The 25,640-nt window shown below is 46.7% G+C and overlaps 1 protein-coding gene across 9 annotated transcripts in view; it reads right to left on the bottom strand.

The window, feature by feature from the left end:
- Nucleotides 1-25,640, bottom strand: part of PRKN (parkin RBR E3 ubiquitin protein ligase) — a 1,377,649-nt gene that overhangs the window by 5,476 nt on the left and 1,346,533 nt on the right. For 7 of the 9 annotated variants that reach the window (XM_071095931.1, XM_011750983.3, XM_011750978.3 and 4 more), the window contains one exon: nucleotides 8,664-8,781. In XM_071095931.1, coding sequence (XP_070952032.1) covers nucleotides 8,664-8,781 — 118 coding nt within the window. Of the gene's footprint in view, nucleotides 1-627; nucleotides 995-8,663; nucleotides 8,782-25,640 lie in introns of those variants that run through there. The other 2 variants (XM_011750981.3, XM_011750980.3) reach the window with 2 other exon arrangements.

The following is a 25,640-nucleotide window of genomic DNA, read 5'->3' as shown; positions in this document are numbered from 1 at the left end:
TTTAAAACACCAATATATTTATATTTAATTATATTTAAACATTAATATATTTATATTTAAATATATTTAAATATTAATATATTGATATTTAAAATATCAATATATTTATATGTGAATATATTAAAAATAATATATTTATATTTAAATATATTAATTAATAAAATTTGATATAACAATATAATGTATAATAATTTAAATGTATTTTGATTTATTTTTGCTCTTTCTATAGTGCTACTTACTTGGTTTGGCCAAATTCATAAAACAGGAACTGGGATAGCATATTATAATTATTATTATTTCTTTCTTTTTTTTTTTTTTTTGAGACAGAGTTTTGCAGTCTTGTCCTCCAGACTGGAGTGCAGTAGCGTGATCTCGGCTCACTGCAACCTCCACCTCCCAGGTTCAAGTGATTCTCTGGCCTCAGCCTCCTGAGTAGCTAGGATTACAGGTGCCCACCACCACGCCCAGCTAATTTTTGTATTTTTAGTAGAAACAGGGTTTCACCATGTTGGCCAGGCTGGTCTCGAACTCCTGACCTCAGGTGATCCTCCCGCCTCTGCCTCCCAAAGTGCTGGGATTACAGGCGTGAGCCACTGCACCCAGCCAGCATATTATTTTTAATAGGGAATATGTTCCTTAATGCTATCCAAAATTTTAATTAAGATGAGAGGGATAGAAAGGAAGTTACCAACAATGCTAGGTATTCTACGTATCTTATCTCGTTCGCTTACCAAAGCCCTTTGAGATCAGAGCATCATTCTGCTATAGAATTTCCCCAAGGTGAAGCACTTTTAAATGGTGAAGACAATGATTTCACCAAGGTCTGTGTGATTCCAATGTCCCTTCTTTCACAGAACGGATTCTTTTCAGCATGAGAGGAAAAGTCCCTTATCTTGGGACTTATTTTGGAATTATTCACCTTCCTCAGTTGTCAAACATAGATTCCATGAGTTTCTGGAGCGCAGACACCCCTGCTTCAGTCGCCATCGGGGAACTGAAGGGAGGAGGAAGTGATTGTATGAGGATGTACAGAGAACTGCTTCTGTCCAAATTTCCTGGATAACCCCAGCAAATGCAGTTTCTTGACTTGAATCCTCCCTAGTGTTGAAGGTGCTCCATTACTCACTCTTACCAATTATCTTAATTGATTTTTTTCCTGCCAAATTTTCCAAGTAATTGCTTTGGTGCTATCTCACTTTTATTATTAGAAACCTGGCACGAGAACTTACACTAATTTAAAATATTTATGAATATATAAGAATAGGCATTTATTTTAAGATAACTTGCCTACATGTAAAATCCCCTGTTTTCCTAATTCTTTATGGCTTGCTTTAAAGATCATAAATTACAGATGTGTGGAAAATAAAGGAGAAAACTTACAACACTTTTACCTTCATACTTTCCACTTAGGTTTGTGCCATTTTTAGCACATATTGAATGGTTGTATATTTATGATGTAAATAATATGTTACATGGTGTGACATTATAAAACCACTTGTTTCTCTAAAATATAATATTTTATCATATCATAAATATATCATTATTATATCATGTATCGTAAAATATATTCAATCAAAATTATTGAGCAATACATTAAAACTTAATGAACTGTTAAAGCAATTCTAAATGAAAGGGTAAGAAAGTTTCCTATTGTGATATTTAATATAAATAATCATATATAAACATAAATATATATGAAGAGAGAGTGTGTGTGTGTGTATTTATTTATTTATATTTTTTTGAGACGGAGTCTCGCTCTGTCGCCCAGGCTGGAGTACGGGACACAATCTGGGCTCACTGCCATCTCCGCCTCCCGGGTTCAAGCGATTCTCCTTCCTCAGCCTCCCAAGTAGTTGGAATTACAGGCACCTGCCACCACGCCTGGCTACTTTTTATATTTTTAGTAGAGACGGGGTTTCACCATGTTGACCAGGCTAGTCTCAAACTCCTGACCTTGTGATCTGCCCACCTTGGCCTCCCAAAGTGCTGGGATTACAGGCATGAGCCACCATGCCTGGCTGATAGATGTGTTTTTCATACACAGTCCCTAACTCACAACTCCCATAGCTCTTGTTACGGTCTTTTGTTATAATGTTGGGACAATTCAGGCCTCAGAAACAGGCCTCAGAAAAGAGAATCTCTCCCTCTGACCTTTCCTTGACCTCCTTTTACCTGCCCAGGGCAGGACTGGAACCTTCCGCTGCTGTTCTGACTGTGGGTTATAAGACCCGGATTTCAGAAAGAGTCCTGTCCATCCCCTGGAGGAAGGAATGCTGCACAGAGGCCAAGAAGAATCTAGACCGGCAGGCCTTGCAGGGTTTCCCCACTCCATCTATTACCCTGAGATCAAAGCCTTTCTGTCCCATCGCATTTCAACACGTCTGTCCATGCTTCCATTATGCCTATTCCAGGAAGTCTCCATAGAGGGCCCCAGAGGACAGGGTTTGTTGAACACATGGAGGTTTCTGGGCAGGGCACCCAGGGAAGGCTTGGAAGCTCTGCCACCCTTCCCCCATACCTCGCCCTCTGCATCTCTTTATCTGTATCTTTTGTAATGTCCTTTATGATAAACTGGTAAATGTGTTTCCCTGGGTTCTGTGAGCCACTGTAGCAAATAGCAGAACCCAAAGAAGGAGTCATGGGAATCCCAATTTGAAGTCGGTCGATCAGAATTTCCGGAAGCCCAGACTTGCGACCGGTGTCTGGCAGTCCTGTGGGACTGAGCCCCCAGCCTGAGGGATCAGACACTATTTCCTGGTAGACAGCGCCAGGGTTGAAGAGCAGGACACTCCCCCGGGGTGCACTGCAGAACTGATTGCTTGCTTGCTGCATGGGGAAAAACCCCCGCACATTCCGTCACAGAAATCTTCTGTGCTGACTGTTGTTATTGAATGAGAGAATAGAAGAAGCATGTTGTTTGTTCTACACTGAGACGGAATGCCAAAAATTAATACCAAGCATTTAATGAATCTGGGATACTCGCATTGTAAATAATATCTTGTTACAGAAGCTAGAATTACAATGGCCTGGTACAGTAAGAATGGAAATGGGAAGAGAGGATATTCACGTGATTCACTTTCTTTCCTCCCGAGTGCTTAATATACACAAGGCCATAGAGCTAGACCCCAGGCCATGAAGGAGCATGGAGGACCACAATTCTAAAAGCTTTGCCAGCTTCAAAGTAAATGCATACAGGAAGCCACTGAAACTTCATGCAGATTTGTGGATATAGACATGAAGGGAATGTGGCTTCCTTTGTAGTGAGTTCTGTCTGCAGATGGACACTCAAACCATGAAAAGCTCAGCCTATGCCAGGCACTCGACATTGTGGCTCTGGCCAGCAATTCTTCCATTAGATTTAATGAGAGCGTGGAAGTCCCTGAACAACCTGAAGGCAAATTTAAGGAGCACCACACGCTCAGTCAGGGAATGGAGCCAGAATCTCATCTGCTTGAGATGGAAGTGAAGACATTTCTGGAGACTGGAGGGGATTATAGGAGAAAGTACCAGGGTTTAGCCTGTGCTTAAAATGGAAATTCCTTGCATTATCATTCAGCTTCTCTGAGGGATGAAGGGCATTCCTGAAACACAACTGAGTATGTAACAGGCCATAAACCTTGGTGAGAACCAGGTAACATCCTTGGTCATAGAGTCTATGTCTTGTTTCAGTTATAGTGATGCACTTTTAAACAGTTTAGGCCATCGCTAATAAGCTTCAAGTCTCAGCTTTTCCATTTGTAAGTTAAAAATTCGGAGGTAAAAAATTAGTGCTTTCATTTATAGTACATCACAATATTTCCAAGAAATAGCCCGACGGGGAGAAACTTTCTTACAGTCACGAACCATATGACTCCTACAACTCCATCTTTGGAGGCGCCGGCGTGTTCTGAGTCCAGGGCAGATCTGATGAATAATTTTCCTGCTTCTCACCATAGAATATCTCCCTGCCTCACAAGATCAAGTCCAAGCCCCAAACCTGCGGTTCGGGGACCTACATTCTGCATCCTACCCACTGCTTCAGCTGAGGCTCGTGTGGGTGGTACCTGGAACACCAGCAGCAGGGGCTGCCTCCACACACTGGGTCGTGCACACCGGTGCCTTTGCTCATGCAGTCCTGGGGCGTAGGACGCCTCCTCTTGCTCCTCCTTGCCTTGCTCATATCTGCCCATTCTTCAGTTCTTCACTGGTATCATCTCTTCCGGGAAGCCTCCTCCGGGTCTGTGTGCCCTGATAGCTTTCTTCCCTATATTATTTTATTAAAGAGATCTGTTTATGTGTCTATCTCTAAACTGTTTACAAGCTAAGTTTTTGTTTGTTTGTGTTTTATTTATTTTGAGACGGAGTCTCACTCTGTCACCCAGGCTGAAGTGCAGTGGTGCAATCTTGGCTCACTGCAACCTCCACCTCCTGGGTTCAATCGATTCTTGTGTCTCAGCCTCCCGAGTAGCTGGGATCACAGGTGCCTGCCACCACACTGAGCTATTTTTTTTTTTTTTTTGTATTTTTACTAGAGACAGAGTTTCACAATGTTAGCCAGGCTGGTCTTGAACTCTTGAACTCAAGTGATCTGCCAGCCTTGGCTTCCCAAAATGCTGGGATTACAGGTGTGAGTCACTGCACCCAGCTTACAAGCTAAGTTTTAATTCGGCAAATATTTATTGTCCAGGCACTCTTCTGCGATTGGAGCCTAGACAGTCAAGGTCCCTGATCTCATCGGCTTATGTTCTAAACGGCGACAGACAGCAAACATGTAAATGAACAAATTAAGCAATGATCTGGGAAGGAGGTGGTGCTATGAAATTACTGTTAAACTGGTGGGTGGGACTCGTTGGTTAAAGGGGGAAGCAGATGCTGAGATGGAAAGGGAGGAAGGCAGGCTGGGCAGAGGAGAAGCCCAGCTCAGGCACAGCCTGAGAGGCCTCAGCTGATGCCCAGGAGCTCCAGGGCTGGGGCAGCTCTCAGGGTGGTCCTGAATTTGGTTAGTGGGTTGGGTATTATGACCACCTCCAAGCAGCAGTCATGGGACAGGAGCTCTCTGGGGAAGGGGAGGGAGCCAGAACTAACTCTCTTGGCAGAGGTGATTGCCCAGAGAGCTCAAGGCCATCCGCAGGCAGGCCCCCCGCAGAGGAAATGGCAGTGCTTCCCCCTCCAGAGGTCGGATGGTGCTGACAGCGCCCCCCACAGGAGGGCAGGGGTCTTTGGCAGGGTGGTAAGGGGCGGTCTCACTGAGAAGAGGTCAGCTGGGCTGAGATCTGAAAGACAGGAAGGAGCCACCCATGGGCAATGACGACACAGAAGTGTCCTGGGGAGGACTGAGGGAGTGGGAGTGGGACCCGTGTGGTTGCAATGTCAGTGGGGACCCCCGGGGAGAAGGGCAGGACTCACCTTGCCTTTGAGAAGTCTACGCGTCTATGTAGAGGATGGATCGTAAATATGCGAGAGTGGAGGCAAGAGCCCCTTTGGGAGGCGGTACTTGGAAGAGGAGGTGGGCAAGCAGGGCACTGGCTGGGGATGTGGAGTCAGAGCTGGGCAGATGCTGGATCAGAGCACGGGGAAGGCCGTGGTGACCAGGGCGTAAGGAAATGGGTAGAATGAAGGATGAGCTTTAGCTTAGTGGCTTGAGGAACTGGGCGGTGCTGTTGACTGAGGTGGGGTGCACTCTAGAGGAAAAGGTTTTCTAGGAGCAGCTAGTACTCTGCTTTGTAAAATTTGAGCTGTCCATTGAACAATCAGTGGAGACATTAAGGAAGCAGCTGGCTATTTGAGTTGGACCCGGGGATGAGATGAGGGTGGGGTGTAGATTTGGGAGCCATCAGTACAGGGATAGTATTTAAGGCCACAAGACTGTGTTATGTGTCACAAAGGCGAAGTGTCTCAGGTGTCCCCACAAGCTGATAGTAAGTGCTGAACCAAACAACCACGGAGGAGAGAAACAGAAAGCAACAGGTCCAGGCTCGCTGACCACTTCCTTTTTTTTTTTTTTTTTTTTTTTTTGGAGACAGAGTCTCGCTCCGTCGCTCAGGCTGGGGTGCAATGGCGTGATCTCAGCTCACTGCACATTCTGCCTCCCAGGTTCAAGTAATTCTCCTGCCTCAGTTTCCCAAGTAGTTGGGACTACAGGCATGCACCACCATGCCCAGCTAACTTCTCTATTTTTAGTGGAGACAGGGTTTCCCCATGTTGGCCAGGTTGGTCTCGAATTCCTGACCTCAGGTGATCCACCTGCCTTGGCCTCCCAAAGTGCTGGGATTACCGGTGTGAGCCACCACACCCAGCCTCACTGACCACGTCTTATCTTGCAAACTGCCACCACCAGAGCCTGGGCTAACGAGGAGGCCACTAAGGTATGGACCCTAGACCCACTGGGTAAATTCTCCACCTGCCGTGCCTGTGAAGCCTGCCAGAAGAGGGAACATGGGTGGGTGTTTAAGGAGCCCCACTGAAGACAGAGACCTGGCTGATTTTTACCAATTGTTTCTCTAAGGTTATACAACACACATGTTTATTACAGAAAAGCACACAAAGAAATAAAGTCCTCTTTGATCCTATCATGCCCAGAGCTACTCACTATGACATGGTAACATCTTGCTTCCAGTCTTTTTCTTCTGATTCTATTTCTTCCCATATATACACTTATTTCCAAACTGACATCATGTACCACTTGCTTTGAAATTCTGATTTCTCACTTGGGATGAATGTAAACCTTTCCGCCATGCCTTCATAACTTCTTCATCCACACGAACCAGCACACGTCTCCGTGTGCTCCTCCTGCCCATCCTGTGAGGAAGTCCCATTGAAATCCATCTTATGAGTGAGGAAACTGGTGCTCACACAGCCACAGTCCATGGCAGAGTCCTAACTCCTGCAAGACTGCAATGTGGGGCTGTGTGATGCTTTACCATGGATTTATCAAAAAATAAACCAATCTTTCTCATATTGAAGCCATTAGACACTTAGATGATTTTGAGTTTACTATACTATAAATAATGCTGCAGTTGGCACCTTTTTTCCTAAAATGTGTGTGGGGGTGGGGGGCGTGTTTGTATATTATATATTTCAGGTTATTTCTTTAGGATAGATTTTCAGAGGTAGAATTATTGGGTCAAATAATATAAAGTCTTTATATATGTATTGCCAAAGTGGTTTCCAGAAAAGTTACGCTAACTTATGATGTCCTCACCAACCTTGAGAATCATTATTAAAAAACAAAACAAACAAAAAATTAAGGCCGTGCACGGTGGCTCACACTTTGGGAGGCCAAGGCGGGTAGATCACCTGAGATCAGGAGTTCGAGACCAACTTGGCCGACATACAGTGAAACCCCATCTCTACTAAAAAATCCAAAAATTAGCTGGGCGTGTTGGCATATACCTGTAGTCCCAGCTACTTGGGAAGCTGAGGCAGGAGAATCTCTTGAATTCGGGAGGTGGAGGTTGCAATGAGCCAAGATTGCGCCATTGCACCCCAGCCTGGGCGACAGATCAAGACTGTCTAATCTCTGTGCTTTACACCCTTGTCAGTGAAATACCAGGCCTGTGATCCCAAACCATCATACATCTTCTCCTGGGAAGGGCCCTTCCGTGTTCTTTCCCTCCCATTTCCCAGTGCAACCTGCTAACCAGTGAGTGGCGGTGGAAACTAGAGAAGCTCTTTCCTTCTATCCCATCGATGCCTTCTGCTCTTTATAGGTGCATGCCAATCCCTGCATTTTCTAGGAGCATTGCTGCATGCAACGGAATAATAAGGACATGCTGGGTAAATTCTTTATTTTCTCTGCAGGAAGCCACTGATCCAGCACTAAGGATTTGGACTGAGCTAAGCCAGCACCTGCGGCTCTGGGATGTGTTCAAGCACACTCTTGTTTGCATTAATGAAGACTTCCCGAAGGGCACAACTGAAAAGAGAGAGGCTTGAGTGCCCATCCTAGGATGGCCGGGCTTCCCTCCCGCAAGTCAGCTCTGGGCAACCTGCCAGCCAGGGCATTGCTGATGCTCATTGAGGAGAAGCTGGGAGAGGCTGCAGCTGGCTTCATGTCATCGCTCATCTGTGACAGCGCTGCTGACTCTGCCTTTTGCACACATACAAGTGCATCGCATTGAGAACAGGCTCTCTGACCACTGGTTGTGATGGCTTTGCCCTGAGTGGCATGTCCAGGATAGACAGCAGGAAGTCCCCCATTGGTACTGAGTCATCAGGGGCAGGCCACAGGGATCTTTAAATATAGATGAGAGTTTAATTTTGAATAATGTTGCAAAGCTGGGGAAGGCTACAGACTGACGGCTGGCAGACAACAGGGTCATATGGTGCAGCCTCAGTGCTGGGGAAGGTTCACCAGGGAGGATGGAGAAACCACAGCTGCCTCCTGACTGCCACTTATCCTCAACCACCTTCCATATCTTGGTTCTAGTTTCTATATTTATTCCCTTTCCAACCACATAAATGCTAACTGTGTGCCTCACATAGCCATGGAACTACTCACTCATTAAATATTTCTGTGTAGCAAAAACAATAATAATAATGATAATGGGTAACATTTCTCAAGGGGTTACCCAACACACCAGGCACCTTCATGCAGCATCTCATTTAATCCTGGGATCCCTGACTGGCATGATTCTCCCCACAGAGCCCACGACATCCTCATTCTCTGCTCAGCACCGACTCACCATTTTTTTCCACTGGTACATGGCAGCGGGGACAGGGCTTCGTGGTTTTCTTGATGGTTTCTTTGGAGGCTTCTTCCCAACGAGCCTGCTCTGCGGCTCTTTCATCAACTCTGTAGGCCTGGGTAAGCAAAGAGGAAAGGCATTTAATCTCAGCTTTCTGTTACTGGAATCAGGGTTTAGGTTCCCTGTACGCTGGTACAGGAAATTCTTGAAGACAGGAGTGCCTTCGGGCAAGAAGCCTAAATATCAATGCACTTGACAAATGCTAGACAGCTACTGGGCAGATGGGGATGCTGTCCCTGGCATGTGGCGTATGCGTTGGAGCGGGGAAGAGATTGTTCGGTTTTGTAGTGTGAGCTCTTCTATTCTGTTGTTTTGCATAATTGTAATAAATAACACCTATCAGGTGCTTAATATGCAGGCAAGGTGATCAGTGCTCAAATACACTTCTCATTAGACACTTCGTCAGATGTGAAGTGAGTGTCTAGTTTTTATTTCACATCGAGGATTAGACAGGTGAAAACATGGCCCAAAGCTGGTAAGAGGGAGCATCTGTGTGACTCCGGATTCTTTGCTTTTAAACTTTGCTCTACATCTTGTTATCCTTCCTTGCACCTGGCAAATGGGGAACTCCAAATGTTGTCACAGAAGAGACAGGAGCAAAAACAGGAAATGAAGTCGATGTGCCAGAGAGGGCAGTGGGAGCTGTGAGTGAAAATTGTGGCTCTGGAGCCGGCTGTCTGGTTCAAATCCCAGCTCCACCCAGAGGGGGGCGACTCTGGAAACATTCCCTACGCTCTCTCACAGTCCTCATCTCTTCGATGAAATGCCTTGTGCATTGGGGGTATGGAGGACTCCAGTGTGGCAAGCTTTTAAATACGTTTGCTGACCTTTTTCATGTCACTGAGAGCTGGGTGGTGCCTGCACCATCATGTATAAGGAGGTTTTCTGGTGGGAGTGGAAGCAAGAGGTCCTGGGCTGGCTGTGGTTGGCATCTGTGACCTTAAGGACCAGTCATTTGGGGATTATCCCCAGATAAGATGAAGCATCACCAAAAACATGAATCCAAACGTTGTCATTTCACTTTCGAATTCCAAACCTTTTTGAAATGTTAGAGTTTTTGAATCTTTGTGGATGAAGTATCATGGTGAGAATAACTGTGCTGCATTTAACAGTGTCTTTAGGAATTAGTGCTCATGTTTCTGTTATTTCCGTGGAAAGTGAATTCTTCCAGGAACAAGATCACGCTTCAGAAATCCTCACATCTCATTTCTGGCATAGCATCTGGTACACAGCAGGTGCTTAGTGCATTTTAGCCAAGGGAATGAATGAATGACACAGCCCAGGAAGGCACTAAACTTTCAGCCATCCAGAATAGGACCCTGTGAAATGGGAAGGGCATGTGGGTGCATCCCTGACAGTGGTGGGGGCACCACAGACAAGCTTTGCCTAGGGCTGGTCACTGGGTGAAGCCAATTTCATTTCTGTTAATGAGCCATCATGGGCACGAAGGAAACATGCTTTGATAACTGCCAGGGTGTCACGTGATTTGTGAATACTTTGTTAGAATAACACGGAGTCAGCTGCTAGAAGGCAACTGTAGGTGAATGAGTGCTTCCTTTGCTAAGATCCACTCACAGCAGAGGCCCCGTGAGGGCGCTGTGGTTAGTAAGGGCCATTTCACAACTTGGTAACTAGGTATGTGTCTTCACAACGCATCTTCCAGTCACCAGAGTCACGTGTGGTCCTGTCAGTGACACGTAGCAAACACCCATCCCCCCCACCGATGTGCACCCCAGTGCCACCCCTGCCTCATGTTCCTTGCTATTCTTTTTCAGGTCTAGGAGTCTGTAGCTCTGTAGCAGTGGTTTACAACTGCTTGCTGGTGGCAAGTTGGCAAGTCATACAAATTGGAGAAAAATACAATTTTACTTATTAGAAAATAATTTCAAAATGCCATTTTTTAGCAAAACATGGCATTCTGCATGCAAAGGGCAATTTCTCCCAGGTCCACACACCTAAAAATGCTGGATCAAATATGGAAAAAAATCTTTTATAAACATGTGGCTGATAGGGTGGGAAGGTAAAGGAAATCCTTAAAGACAGTAAATCCTCCTGGTTTGGGAGGAAGGAGCCTGGCATTTGCTGTGGGGCTATCTTCTTAGTCCTGGGTCCCCATCATCCAGGTCGTCCCAGGCCCTAAGGGCACAGGCAGGAGACAAAGCCTCTGGCTGAAGCAGGGTGGGAGGTAGAATCCAGTTTTACTACACACAGAGGACCTGGACTCCTGAGGGTGACGTTCTTAGTGGAGGAAGCCAGGGTGAAAACCTGCCCAGAAGAGAGAATTGATAGATACATGCTGAGACCACTCAGGCTGGGTTCTGTGATACAGCAGGTTTGGAAAACATTTCTCTGAACATTCCTAATCATCAGGCCTTGGACACGAGGGTTGGTGAAAAGAATTCATCCTATCTGATTAGCTTTAAAAAACCTCAAGCCAAAAATTAATTTGAAATATTACCAGATTGGCAGTATACCCTGGAACCAAGCGGAAGCAAAAATATCTTTTGTGGTGCACAGCATGTAAAAAAGCCAAACCTCAAAGAAATTACACAAATAAAATTCTAAGAAATCTGGGATCACAATAAAAAAGTTAAAAAGTCACCTAATACAGGAGAAAACTAGCTACATGAGTGAAAGTCACAGAATTACACAAACTGCAGAATCTAACCAGCAAAGGTTGTAGATATTGGAATGGTCAGAGACAGAGTACTGGCCAGGTGTAGTGGTTCACACCTGTAATCCCAGCAGTTTGGGAGGCTGAGGCGGGTGGATCACTTGAGGCTGGGGGTTCGAGACCAGCCTGGCCAACATGGTGAAACCTTGTATCTGCTAAAAACACAACAATTAGCCAAGCGTGGTGGTGTGCACCTGTAGTCCCAGCTACTTGGGAGGCTGAGGCCAGAGAAGAACCTGAGAGGCAGAGGTTGCAGTCCGCTGAGATTTTGTCACTGCATTCCAGCCCCAGGGATGGAGTGGGACTTTGTCTCAAAAAAACCCAACTGAGTATAAACTAAATATGTTTGTTATGTTTAAATAAATAAAGGTCATGATAATGGAATAAGAGACTGTCACAATTAACTAGGAAGATGTGAAAAAGAAACAAATTTCTTTGTTTTGTCCATTTTTCTGGACAGGAAACACTAATAATTAAAATTAGAAACTCAGTTGATGAGTTACATAGCAAATTAGATACAAATGAAGAGAGAATTTGTGAACTGAAAGATGGAGCTGAAGAAATTACATAAAATGCCAAGAAGTAAAAAATATGAAAAGGAGATTAAGAGATGGGGGGATAAGGTGAGAAGGTCCAATGTTTTTCTAATTAGAGTTCTAGAAGGAAATAACAAAGAGCATGAGAGAGAAACAGTGTTTGGAGAGAATGGCAAAAAAAAAAAAAAAAAAAAAAAAATTATCTACAAAGAAGTTACAATTATTTCCCCAGCTGATTTCTCAATGCATGGGTGCTGGCAGACAGTGATGGTATCTTCAAAGCACTGACAGAAAATACCAGCCCACTTAGAATTCTATCCAAGCAAAATTAATTTTTAAGAATGAGCATAAATAAAAACACAGTCATAAAAAACAGCATTTCCCATAAACAGAAGTTCACTAAAGAAACATGGATTTGGGAGGCTGAGGCAGGCAGATCACGAGGTCAGGAGTTTGAGACCATCCTGAGCAACATGGTGAAACGCCATCTCTACTAAAAATACAAAAATTAGCTGGGCATGGTGGTGGGCGCCTGTAGTCCCAGCTACTCAGGAGGCTGAGGCAGGAGAATTGCTTGAACTCGGGAGGCGGAGGTTGCAGTGAGCCAAGATCGTGCCACTGCACTCCAGCCTAGGTGACAGAACGAGACTCCGTCTCAAAAAAAAAAAAAAGAAAAAGAAAAAAAAAGAAACATGGAATTAGGAAAAGTCCAGAAGGAGCCAGGAGTTGCAAGAAGAAACTGTGAGAAGAGAAAATGGGTAATGTTTGGTAAGTCACAGGAAATACTCATTATATAAAACTGTAAATGATGCTTAATTTGCTGGTTTTAAAAAAGAAAAAATGCAAGTAGGCTGGGTGTGGTGGCTCACGCCTGTAATCCCAGCACTTTGGGAGGCCAAGGTGGGTGGATCACCTGAGGTCAGGAGTTCTAGATCAGCCTGGCCAACATAACAAAACCCGTCTCTACTAAAAATACAAAAATTAGCTGGGCGTGGTGCACATGCTACTCGAGAGACTGAGGCCAGAGAATCGCTTGAACCTGGAAGGTGGAGATTGCAGTGAGCCGAGATGGTGCCAGTACACTTCGGCCTGGCTAATGGAGTGAGACTTTGTCTCAAAAAAAAAAAAAAATAGTACGGAAGTGTGAGAACTGGATGATTCTAACGTGCTGGCATGATTCAGGCAGAGGGTCATTAGAGTTTTTTACATTAATATATGTGTACATTCTAGGGTAATCAATAAAATAAAAGAGAAAGCAATTTACTTCTAAACAAGGAAAAATACAGTGGAAAGGCAAACAAAAGAGTTAGTCAAAAGAAAGGCAAGAAGTAAAACTATTGAAATGTAGAAAGTAATAGAAAGTATAAAATAAAACGGCAGAAATGACTGTAAATATCCCAGCACTCACAACCTATGTGGACAGATTATCACTGGGCAGGGCTTGCTAAACTCTAGAGTCTTAGCACTTATCTGGGAGGCCTTGTCTGCAGGAGGAGCATTCAGGGGCTGAAGTTTCTGGCTCAGGTGTGTGCACACCTAAAGCCTTTGTTACATGTTGCCAAGTTAAGAGCATTTTCTTTTTTTTTTTTTTTTTTTTTTGAGACAGAGTCTCGTTCTGTCGCCCAGACTGGAGTGCAGTGGCCGGATCTCAGCTCACTGCAAGCTCCGCCTCCCGGGTTTACGCCATTCTCCTGCCTCAGCCTCCCGAGTAGCTGGGACTACAGGCGCCAGCCACCTCGCCCGGCTAGTTTTTTGTATTTTTTAGTAGAGACGGGGTTTCACCGTGTTAGCCAGGATGGTCTCGATCTCCTGACCTCGTGATCCGCCCGTCTCGGCCTCCCAAAGTGCTGGGATTACAGGCTTGAGCCACCGCGCCTGGCCGTTAAGAGCATTTTCAACTGGGTGAATACAATGTTTATTCTAACAAAGGATGTTACAGTCAGCCCAAGAGAAAGATTCAGAGCTCAACTTCCAGAAACCTCCTGCCTGTCAATAGCACATTACTGGAGGGGAATTAAGAACTGGAAACTTGCAAATTTATATTAATATGCTTAATTCTTTCCAGGAAGAAAGATTAAAATGATGGCAAAGGAAGAGAAATAATTGCTTCCCAAAATACCAATTTTCTCTGACTTCTGATCCCCAGAGCACACAAAGCAGAGTGTAACTTGTAAGCCCACCAGAAAGCAACTAGGATTTCCCAAAAGGGCTCTGGATCTAACACCTCCAGCAGCAAACGTCCTTCAAATCAGGGCACTGCAAGCTTAATACCTAGGAGTGATTACAAAAGACTCCCCATGTAAACATTTCCACACTAGTGTGCACTGAGCTACTGGATGGGCCAGTTTACCCAGCGGAGAGGGAGGTAGCTAGGAGGGTTTGATCCCTAGACTGGAAGAGAGAAAACTGAGAGCAGCACTTTCTGTTTTCACCTGCAAGGATATGTACCATTATCATTTCCTTCACAGACTCTGCACTGGGGCCAACATTACTTCTTCCCCGGATCAACATGTTGAAATCCTACCCACCAAGGTGATGCTATTGGGAGGTGGGGCCTTTGGGAGGTGATTAGGTCATGAGGGTGGAGCCCTTATGAAGGGATTCATGCCCTTATTAAAGGGACCCCAGAGAGCTCTCTTGCGTCTTCCACTATGAGGAGATCCTGTGAGAAGCCAGCAGTTTGCAGCCAGGAAGAGAGACCTCCCCAGATCTACAGCCTGAGGTTGAGGCTTGCTGGGCTGAGCTTGGGTTCCTGCAAGCCATGGGCAGCAGTGTGGGTGGAGAGGCACCCTCATGTCCACCCCACAGGACACCGGAGCTCATGTGAGCCAAGGAGTCAAGGACCCCCACATGGAGATGCCCACACTGAAGGTCAGAGACAGAGGAGAAAGCACGGGGAAGAGAAAATACCCCAAACCCTAGGGAAGAACCAAAATGCTGATAGCGCAAAATGGTTTTTAGTACTGTGAAAGCAAACTAAGTATGACCTAAGAAGGACTCTATATTTCTGTATTTGAGTCCTTGTGGTCGAACTTAGCAAGACTGAAAACCCAACTTAGGAGTGTGTCTAACTTAATAGGTAGACAGGATTGACAGCCTAACTTTAGAGTATGCATCTGTAACAATAGCTGGGTCTTGGCCAATCCCAGCAGCCATGCTTCAGCCACTCATACACTGCTGAGTGTTCGAACTGTGTTCACATAAGGCCAACGCCAACCTGTAACCAACCCGGCTATTTCTGTACCTCACTTCCGATTTCTGTACGTCACTTCGCTTTTCGTCTATAAATTTGTTCTGACCACGAGACACCCTTGGAGTCTCTGAATCTGCTGTAATTGTGGAGGCTATCCAATTTACGAATCGCTTTTTTGTTTTTTTCTTGCTCAATTAAACTCTGCTAAATTTAACGTGTCTGAAGTTTTAACAGTACCAGGCTACGGGAGTGTTTTTTAGCCAGCAGGACAGCCGGCTAACTTTTTCGAAAGTGGGTAACTTTCTTTCACAGTCGGGGTGGGGTTCATTCTGACCTCCTGGGACTGACAGGGGCCCAGGTAGATCATGGCCTTGATTGCAGAGTTAGGGGTTAAGGTGTAGAAAACTGATGAGGTGTGTCTTTTTTTTTTTTTTTTTTCTGGTAGACAATATGTGCTCAAAAGTTATGGTTTTATTCCTCCACAGGGCATGAAGCAGTTGTTATCTAACTTAGAAGTCAAATTTCAGCATTCCTTTCCCAATGAACGACATGGCATTCTGTTCCTCCAACACTACTTGGGCTGATTTTCCCATTAATTTGATGACTCAGACCTTGGCACGGGCTAACACAGAACTGTGTAGGCATGGTGCTGTGACAGCTGCAGGGTGTTAGAGGGAGGGGTGGCCAGCGGGTCCGGCATCCCGGTGCCCAGGAGGGGAAGGCTTTGAAGAAGAAAACTAAGGACACTTCTGTTACATAAGGAAGGGCACTGTGTGGCAGGGGCTCTGCCCACATCATGGAATGTAGTAACTGCAGCATCCCTGAAGGACGGAGCTTGTCATTAACTATTTCCGCTGGAGAAATCAGAGTCTCGGGAACTAAGTAACTTAAGACCGAGGCTGCCTGGCCTGCGAGCAGCCGGTTCAGAATCGGAGCCCCGAGCTGCCTGGGTTCATACTCCAGCCCCTGCAGCCTCGATTTCTTCCTGTCATTATCAAGTCACACGCTACAAAGAGGGCTAAGGGACTAAGGCTAAGATGCTGTCATGGAGATCTGGAGGTCCCTGGGGACTTCTGAGAGAGCAGTTTTCAAACCGCTTGTGGCCAGGCACGGTGGCTCACACCTGTAATCCCAGCACTCTGGGAGGCCAGTGCGGGCAGTCAGGAGTTCAAGACCAGCCTGGGTCATATATATATATATACACACACACACATATTTATATACATGTGTGTATATATATACACACACACATATATATACACACACACACATATATATGGCAACCTCAGTCTTAAGTTTTATATATATATGTGTGTGTGTGTGTGTGTGTGTGTGTGTGTGTGTGTGTGTGTATGCTGGGCCTGGTGGCACATACCTATAGTCCCAGCTACTCAGGAGGCTGAGGAATGAGAATCACTTGAATCCAGAAGGTGGGGGTTGCAGTGAGCTGAGCTCACGCCACTGCACTCCAGACTGGGTGACAGAGCAAGACTCTGTCTCAAAACAACAACAAAAACAACCGCCACCACCACCACCACCCAGCTTGTGGTAAAGGCAGTGGGAGAAACTGTCCAGCCCCGCTCCCCTCACTGCAGCAGCCTTCCTGCCCTCCACTTGCCTGCTTCCCCTGGCACCAGTGCTGCACCTCCATTCCCAGCTGCCCACCGCCCTTCTGTCCTGGGCCATCACTGCTGCCCCACCGGTTCTGCCTTCCCCAACCTACTGAAAGTGCTTTCAAGAAGGACACCAGGAGGCCCCGGCTGCCAAAGCTCATACCCTTTGTCATCATCTCCAACTGTTCCACTGCACCTAACATGTGGGACAGGTCCTCAAGAAGGCCCTTGGAGTTCCTGCCCTTCTCAGCGTCACAGCTATTCCTGTGCTTCCTTTTTTTTTTTATTTTTTTATTTTTGAGACGGAGTCTTGCTCTGTCGCCCAGGCTGGAGTGCAGTGGCGCGATCTCAGCTCACTGCAAGCTCCGCCTCCCGGGTTTACGCCATTCTCCTGCCTCAGCCTCCCGAGTAGCTGGGACTACAGGCGCCCGCCACCTCGCCCGGCTAGTTTTTTGTATTTTTTAGTAGAGACGGGGTTTCACCGTGTTAGCCAGGATGGTCTCGATCTCCTGACCTCGTGATCCGCCCGTCTCAGCCTCCCAAAGTGCTGGGATTACAGGCTTGAGCCACTGCGCCTGGCTATTCCTGTGCTTCCTATCCTCACCCAGTGGATCCACGGGGAAGGAGGGGAGTCCCAGACCCAGTGACTGCTGCCGACCCCACGGACCCTGGGGAGCGGGAGAAGCAACTCTAGGACACCTTGGGAGTGGGTGGTGCCCAGACTACTGGTTTTGACCTTTGACTGCCACTGCCGAGACAGGATTTCTACCAGGATGAGCACATCTTTGCTTTGCTTCCTTCATGAGTGTCTTAATGTTGATGTTTAAATCCTTCTGGAGTCATCTCAAGCAGTGGCCGGGTGCCCACGGGTTCAGTCAGGATCACCAACGGGATTCTAAAAATGATGCCGAGGCTTGTGTTCAGACCCTGGAGATTTGGATTCAGTAGGTCTGTGGCGGGATACAGAAATTAGAATCCTTAAAAATGCCCCAAGGGGTGGCGAGGGGCGGGAGATTTGGGAACCATTCATCCTCTAGAGGACGATTCTCCCTTAGGGCCTGCAGAGGAACATGGTGAGCTGGGTAACTTACCCTCTGTTCCCGCCTTAGTCATCAAGCTCTAAAGCAATGCCTGCTCACTGTGCTGCCAGGACGGGAAGGTTTTGTAATTCAGCATCACCGCCCGATTGTGCAATAAAGTGTGGCTCTCACAGGGCAGTGTAACAGTTAGGTAATTGCATGGAACTCTGTGCCTGTCTATTGCTCACCCATGGCGGGAGGAATTGCATGCATTTGTGTGTGTGTGCACGCGTGGTGGAGGTCGGGGTGGAACAGGACAAGTCTCTCTCCTAACATACTTCATGGCTGAAAATAGCAATTTCATATATATATGAAATGTCTATAATATACTTATATATAGATATATAGTCCCAGCTACTCGGGAGGCTGAGATGGGAGAATGACATGAACCCGGGAGGCGGAGCTTGCAGTGAGCTGAGATCTCGCCACTGCACTCCAGCCTGGGCGACAGAGCAAGACTCCGTCTCAAAAATAAAGCCGAATTAGTGCCCAGGAGACACATTGATATGTATTGAAGCTAGAATAACTTGAGGAACTGCGTATGTGTTATCTTTCCTGCTTTAAGAGAAACTTATGCCGGGCGCGGTGGCTCAAGCCTGTAATCCCAGCACTTTGGGAGGCCAAGACGGGCGGATCACGAGGTCAGGAGATCGAGACCATCCTGGCTAACACGGTGAAACCCCGTCTCTACTAAAAAATACAAAAAACTAGCCGGGCGCAGTGGTGGGCGCCTGTAGTCCCAACTACTCGGGAGGCTGAGGCAGGAGAATGGCGGGAACCCGGGAGGCGGAGCTTGCAGTGAGCTGAGATCCGGCCACTGCACTCCAGCCCGGACACAGAGCGAGACTCCGTCTTAAAAAAAAAAAAGAGAAACTTATTTGTGATTATAGGAAACTTATATGTGATTATAGGAAATATATTCATATGATTATAGGAAATATATTTCATATATATATAGAGAGCGAGAAGCAAAATTCCCTCAGAAAGGTAAGGTACTGGCCTGATCGTCCATCTGTGGCTCAAGAGAAATAACCTCACAAGGGTCATCATGAGTAAGATCAACACACAAGCAGCTTAACACAGAGCCAGCTGCACCCTGAATGGTAACCATGTGTTTTCTATGATCACCATCATTATTATTTTGTTATTGTAATCATCACGATCAACTCTAAAGAGATGGGAATATGAGACTATGGGAGTTTGTACACATGGAAAAGACCACTGAAGGCCTGGACTGGCCTTAAATATCCTTTAAAAACAAGTATGGGAGGCCAAGGCAGGAGGATCACTTGAGTCTAGGAGTTCAAGGCCAGACTGGGCAATATAATGAGACCCTGTCTCTATAAACACACACACACACAAACTCCACAGGTAAATCAAAATGTACTTATATAGGTTTTAAAAGCCGAATTAGGCCGGGCACGGTGGCTCAAGCCTGTAATCCCAGCACTTTGGGAGGCTGAGACGGGTGGGTCACGAGGTCAGGAGATCACGACCATCCTGGCTAACACGGTGAAACCCCATCTCTACTAAACACACACACACACACACACAAAGTTAGCCAGGCATGGTGGCAGGCGCCTGTTGTCCCAGCTACTGGGGAGGTTGAGATAGGAGAATGACATGAACCCAGGAGGTGGAGCTTGCAGTGAGCTGAGATCTCGCCACTGCACTCCAGCCTGGGCAACAGAGCAAGACTCCATCTCAAAAATAAAGCCGAATTAGTGCCCAGGAGACACACTGATATATATTGAAGCTAGAATAACTAGAGGAACTGCATATGTGTTATCTTTCCTGCTTTAAGAAAAACTTGTGACACCTGTGTAGCCAATAATTAGACAAGTATATTCTAATCCTAAAAATCAATTTAAGCCTATTTTCCAAAAAAGAGCAGATTGCCATTAATCACGAAAACAGAGTTGGCTTAATTCAGCTATGAATGCTTTCAGGTGAATGGCAGCTTTTAAACGTCAGCCTTCTCATCAATGCTCGCCTGTCTTCTCACAGACACTGAAACCTTCCACCTCTGCAGACAGCAGCCTTCCTGGCTCACAGTCAAGCAGGTGGGCCGGTTGAGCACTGCTGCGTGTGAGCAGCCCGCCTCCTGCTGGTGAGTAAGAAAATGGCATCATTTTCCAGGGGCCTTGAGCTAATTAACGTTACTGCTTTGCAATGGGTGTCACCAAAACACGTTTTGTGTTCTCACATTGTCTTATGACTATCTCTTTTTGGAGAATATGTACATATGTATATATTTAAATATATTTTGTTAATTTTTTTTTGAGACGTTGTTTTGCTCCTGTTGCCCAGGCTGGAGTGCAATGGCGCAATCTCTGCTCACTGCAACCCCCACCTCCCAGGTTCAAATGATTCTCCTGCCTCGGCCTCTCAAGTAGCTGGGATTACGGTGCCTGCTACCACACCCGGTTACTTGGGACGCTGAGGGAAGAGACGGGGTTTCACCATGTTGGCCAGGCTAGTTTTGAACTCCTGACCTCAGGTGATCTACCTGCCTCCGCCTCCCAAAGTGCTTGGCTTACAGGTGTGAGCCACTGTGCCTGCCTATTTTTTTTTTGTTTTAAAGAAATCATCAGAGTGTTGGGATTTAATGGGGTGTCTAGCCAAGGGTTCTGGGAAATACAAGGCTACACTCTAAGCAATGCAAGGCTACTCCACTAAGCTCTAAACTCCCCAAGCCATGCTTTAGAATGCAATTCAGAAGGGCCTTTGTTTTTATTTATTTATTTATTTATTTTTATTTTTATTTTTTTTTGAGACGGAGTCTCGCTCTGTCGCCCAGGCTGGAGTGCAGTGGCTGGATCTCAGCTCACTGCAAGCTCCGCCTCCCGGGTTCGGGCCATTCTCCTGTCTCAGCCTCCTGAGTAGCTGGGACTACAGGCGCCCGCCACCTCGCCTGGCTAGTTTTTTGTATTTTTTAGTAGAGACGGGGTTTCACCGTGTTAGCCAGGATGGTCTCGATCTCCTGACCTAGTGATCCGCCCGTCTCGGCCTCCCAAAGTGCTGGGATTACAGGCTTGAGCCACCGTGCCCGGCCTTATTTATTTATTTTTGAGACGGGATTTTACTCTGTCACCTAGGCTGGAGTGCAGTGACACAATATCGGCTCACTACAACCTCTGCCTCCTGGGTTCAAGTGATTCTCATGCCTCAGCCTCCTGAGTAGTAGGGATTACAGGCATGCACCACCCCACGTGGCTAATTTTTATGTTTTTAGTAGAGATGGGATTTCATCACATTAGCCAGGCTGATCTCGAATTCCTGACCTTAGGTGATCTGCCTGCCTCGGCCTCCCAAAGTGCTGGGATTACAGGCGTGAGCCACCGTGCCTGGCCCAGAAGGGCATTTTTGACGATGATTCTAACAGTGGTGATTTCTGCTAGGAGTAGAATGTGTGCCAAGCGCCACAGACGAGATCTTACAGAGTCTTGCCCTGTGGGGCCTTAACTGCTTCCTAAAGGGGAAGTGAAGTAAGTAATATCTATCAACCTATTTTGGGATGAATGGGGGAAATGGAACAGCATAAATGGTAAGTAGCAGAATTATTAATAGGTACCCTTTACTGCTTATTTTAAAAGTGCTTTGTGTTCAACGATTGTTACAAGTTGACATATGGGAAAAATATACACTTGAGCTAGAAAATATGCTAATTTGTATTTTTGATAATGACATTCTCTAGCTCATGGTTGGCTTAGGTCAGCAGTGACCAAAATTATCCACATAGATGGGATTCTGAATGTGGAATCATCACTAATAGGATGCAAGGGGGAATCAAAGCCGACAACAGAGCCTGTCTTTTGTGCAAAGTATAGTTATTCTGGCACAAAGTAGACTATTATTTTTGCTAGAGTGAATGCAGAAATATTTTCATTCAAGAAACATTTGTTGGGTGTCTAAGATGTGCCAGGCACTGTCCTGGACCCTGGGGATACATCCCAGTAAACAAGAGAGATGACAAACAAATAGCAGGCCAACAATCCCTGCCTTGTGGAGCTATAGAGATGACCCTCTATAATGTGGGTGGGCCTCACCCAGTCCATGGAAGGCCTGACGAGCAGAGACCTCGGTTTCCCAGAGAAGAGAAAAATTCTACGCTACTGAGTGCAGTGGCTCACATCGGCAGCCACACACTTTGGGAGGCCAAGGTGGGAGGATTACTTGAAGCTAAGAATTCGAGACCAGCCTGGTCAACCAAGCGAGACCCCATCGCTACAAAAAAATATTTTTTAAAGATTAGCAGAGAACAGAAGCATATGCCTGTAGTCCCAGCTACTCAGGAGCCCAGGATTTCCAGGCTTCAGTGACCTATGATCTTGCCGCTGCACTCCAGCCTGGGCAACAGAGTGAGACCCTGTCTCAAAAAAAAAAAAAAAAAGAAAAAAGGATCTCTCTGTCTTTGTTGACCACAGTGTATGTAGACCTTCCGCGAGCAGTGGTTCTTCAAAGCTCTGCAGGCTAGCCACATCAGCATCACCTAGGAATCTGTTAAACTGCCGGTCCTTGACCTCAAAGTTAACAGAGTATAGATGTTAACTACGCCTACAAAAATACCTTCACAGCAACACCTTAACTAGTGCTGGATCCAACGACTGGGCTATGCGGCCCAGCTACATTGACACAGAAAATTAGCCATCACAGCTAGGCTGAAACTCATGTTAAAGACTAGATCTGCTTGACTTCAAGTCCCCTCTGCTTGTCTTGGATTCCTCAGACAAGGGTGGGAACACCTGGTTCTTGCTGAAAGAAGGTAAATGCAACCCTGGAGAACAACAGTGCTGGGCCTAAATGTGCTACACCTCTGTGCTTACAGGGGTGCTGAGTTTAAATGAGCTACGCCTCTGTGCTTTGCAGGGGTGATGAGTTAAACATGCTACCCCTCTGTGCTTTGCAGGGGTGGTGAGTTAAATGTGCTACACCGCTGTGCTTTGCAGACGTGATGAGTTAAATGTGCTACACTGCTGTGCTTTGCAGGGGTGCTGAGTTAAATGTGCTACACCTCTCTGTGCTTTGCAGGGGTGCTGAGTTAAATGTGCTACACCTCTCTGTGCTTTGCAGGGGTGCTGAGTTAAATGTGCTACACCTCTGCTTTGCAGGGGTGCTGAGTTAAATGTGCTACACCTCTGCTTTGCAAGGGTGCTGAGTTAAATGTGCTACACTGCTGTGCTTTGCAGGGGTGCTGAGTTAAATGTGCTACCCCTCTGTGCTTTGCAGGGGTGATGAGTTAAATGTGCTACCCCTCTGTGCTTTGCAGGGGTGATGAGTTAAATGTGCTACCCCTCTGTGCTTTGCAGGGGTGCTGAGTTAAATGTGCTACCCCTCTGTGCTTTGCAGGGGTGATGAGTTAAATGTGCTACCCCTCTGTGCTTTGCAGGGGTGATGAGTTAAATGTGCTTTGCAGAGGTGATGAGTTAAATGTGCTACACCTCTCTGTGCTTTGCAGACGTGATGAGTTAATGTGCTACACCTCTCTGTGCTTTGCAGGGGTGATGAGTTAAATGTGCTACACCTCTGTGCTTTGCAGGGGTGATGAGTTAAATGTGCTACACTTTTTTGTCCACCCTGCCAGCCCCATTTTTAATGAAGGATTTATGGAGACCAGGATCCAGCTGTTAGCTTTTCAAATCTGCACACCTCTCAGAAATGCTGCTTCTGGGGGACACAGTCCTTCGATTGCCTCCTGCCTGTTGTGGGCTGGGCCACTGTGCAGGCGTGGCTGGGGTGCCTTTCAAAGTGGCGTTCACTCCCTTTTCCCCCAGGTCATTTTATTTTTGTTTCTGGCCAAATCCAGCATTTTCCTTAAGGGTTTAGCGCCATCTGGTGCATCAGAGGCGCACTGCAGCTGCTTCCCTCCAGATACTGAGTGGGGTGCAGAGAATTGCCAGGGGCGCTTTCTTTTGAGGAGATCCAAATGCCCGTGGGGTGTGCAGTGTGTGTGTGAGTGGGGAGTGTGTGCAGTGTTATGTATCTGCGTGTTGTGTGTGTTCTGTGTGTATGTGTGTTGTGTATATGTGTATGCTGTATGTGTAGTGTGTGTGGTGTGTATGTATGTGTGTGGTGTATGTGGTGCACGTGTGTGGTGTGTGTAACATATGGTGTGCATGTTTGTGTGTGTACAGTGTGTGGTAGGTGTATATGTGGTATATGTGGATGTGGTGTGTGTTATGTTTGTGTGTGGTGCATGTGTGTGGTGTGTGTGATAGGTGTGTGGTGTGTGTGATGGGTGTGTGGTGTGATGGGTGTGTGATGGCTGTGTGGTGTGTGTGATGGGTGTGTAGTGTGTGTGATGTGTGTGTGATGGGTGTGTGGTATGTGTGATGTGTGTATGATGGCTGTGTGGTGTGTGTGATGGCTGTGTGGTGTGTGTGATGGGTTTGTGGCGTGTGTGATGTGTGTATGATAGCTGTGTGGTATTGTAATGGTGTGTGGTGCATGTCTGTGGTGTGTGTAATGCATGGTGTGCATGTGTGTGTATATGTGTGATGTGTGCATTGTATAGGTGTGGTATGTATGTGTGATGTGTGTGTTTATGTGCGTGGCATGTGTGATGGATGTGTGGTGTGTGTGGTATGTAGCTGTGATAATAGGTTTCTATAAAAATATTTTCCACATTGCGAACTTGTTCTAGCCGCTTGTTTATGGAGTCTAGTACACAGGGTATAGACTTGCAAAATCAGGCTTGGAATTTACATTCAGACCTTTTTTACCAACTCTGCTGGGATCCTAAAACCCCTCTGGAATCCAAAAGCCTTTGGGACAGCATCATTTTCAGGGGAGGATCCCATGTGTCAGGCCAGGCAGGCATCTGGGGGAGCCTGCACTGTGGCCGTGCAGATGGAAGACTCAGGGAACCCACAGGCTGTGACCTCCGCAGGTGAGAGAGCACAGGGAACCGGCAGGCCATGACCCCCACGGGTGAGAGAGCACAGGGGACCTGCAGGTCGTGACCCCTACATGTGAGAGAGCTCAGGGGACCTGCAGGCCGTAACCTCCACACTGATAGAGCTCAGGGGACCTGCAGGCTGTGTCCCTCAAGAACTCCTGGGGGTGGAGAGAACCCTGCAGAGGGAGGTCGCCCCTGGCCAGAAGCTGACACTCCAGGGAGTGCCCTGCCATGCTGGAGTGACAGTCCAGAAGAGAAGAAGGGTTTCTGCAGTACAGGAGTGTGCTTGGAGAGCCCCAGCCCCAGGTCTGCATGGTCATGATCGGCCTCCAAGGGCAGGCATGCGGTGCCAGTGTGTGTGTGCACACGCAAGCATGCCTTCACTTGTCTTTTAATCCCAACCAATCTTACCTCTCCTTTCCTTTCCTCTCTCCACAGTGCCTGATATCTTTAGCATTCAGCCTTAAAAACCCAAACCCCCAAGTTTCACCATTTTGTAGTACTTTGCAACTTACGAACGGCTAAACACACACTCATTTCATTATTTATAGTTTGGTAGATCTTACTGGCCCCGAGTGGCAGGCAACGAAAAGGCTGTGAGCCTTTGAGCAACTTGCCTGGAAGAGGAGGAAATCAAACTGGGCCTTTGACGACCTGCCAAGGGCCATTTCTGCTGCCCCAGAGCAAACCTTCGCACACAAGCTGAGTGCCTTGGAAACGCACTGCAGAGAGTCTGGTGCTGTCCTGGCACTGACAGCTTTTCACAGTGCAAGGCCGAGCCCCAAGGACGCGCTGGCTTTAATGGAGATCTGTCACAGCCATTCCAGACCATCTGCACATCCACTTAGGCGGCGGGTCCAGGGCCACGGATTCAAGAGAAGTGGCATCAAACCTGCTTTACTTAAACCAACAAGCAGTTCA

The sequence above is a fragment of the Macaca nemestrina genome, chromosome 5, assembly GCF_043159975.1.
Source record: "Macaca nemestrina isolate mMacNem1 chromosome 5, mMacNem.hap1, whole genome shotgun sequence".
In the NCBI taxonomy this organism is placed as follows: domain Eukaryota; kingdom Metazoa; phylum Chordata; class Mammalia; order Primates; family Cercopithecidae; genus Macaca; species Macaca nemestrina.
This window is presented reverse-complemented; position numbering and strand designations above follow the sequence as displayed.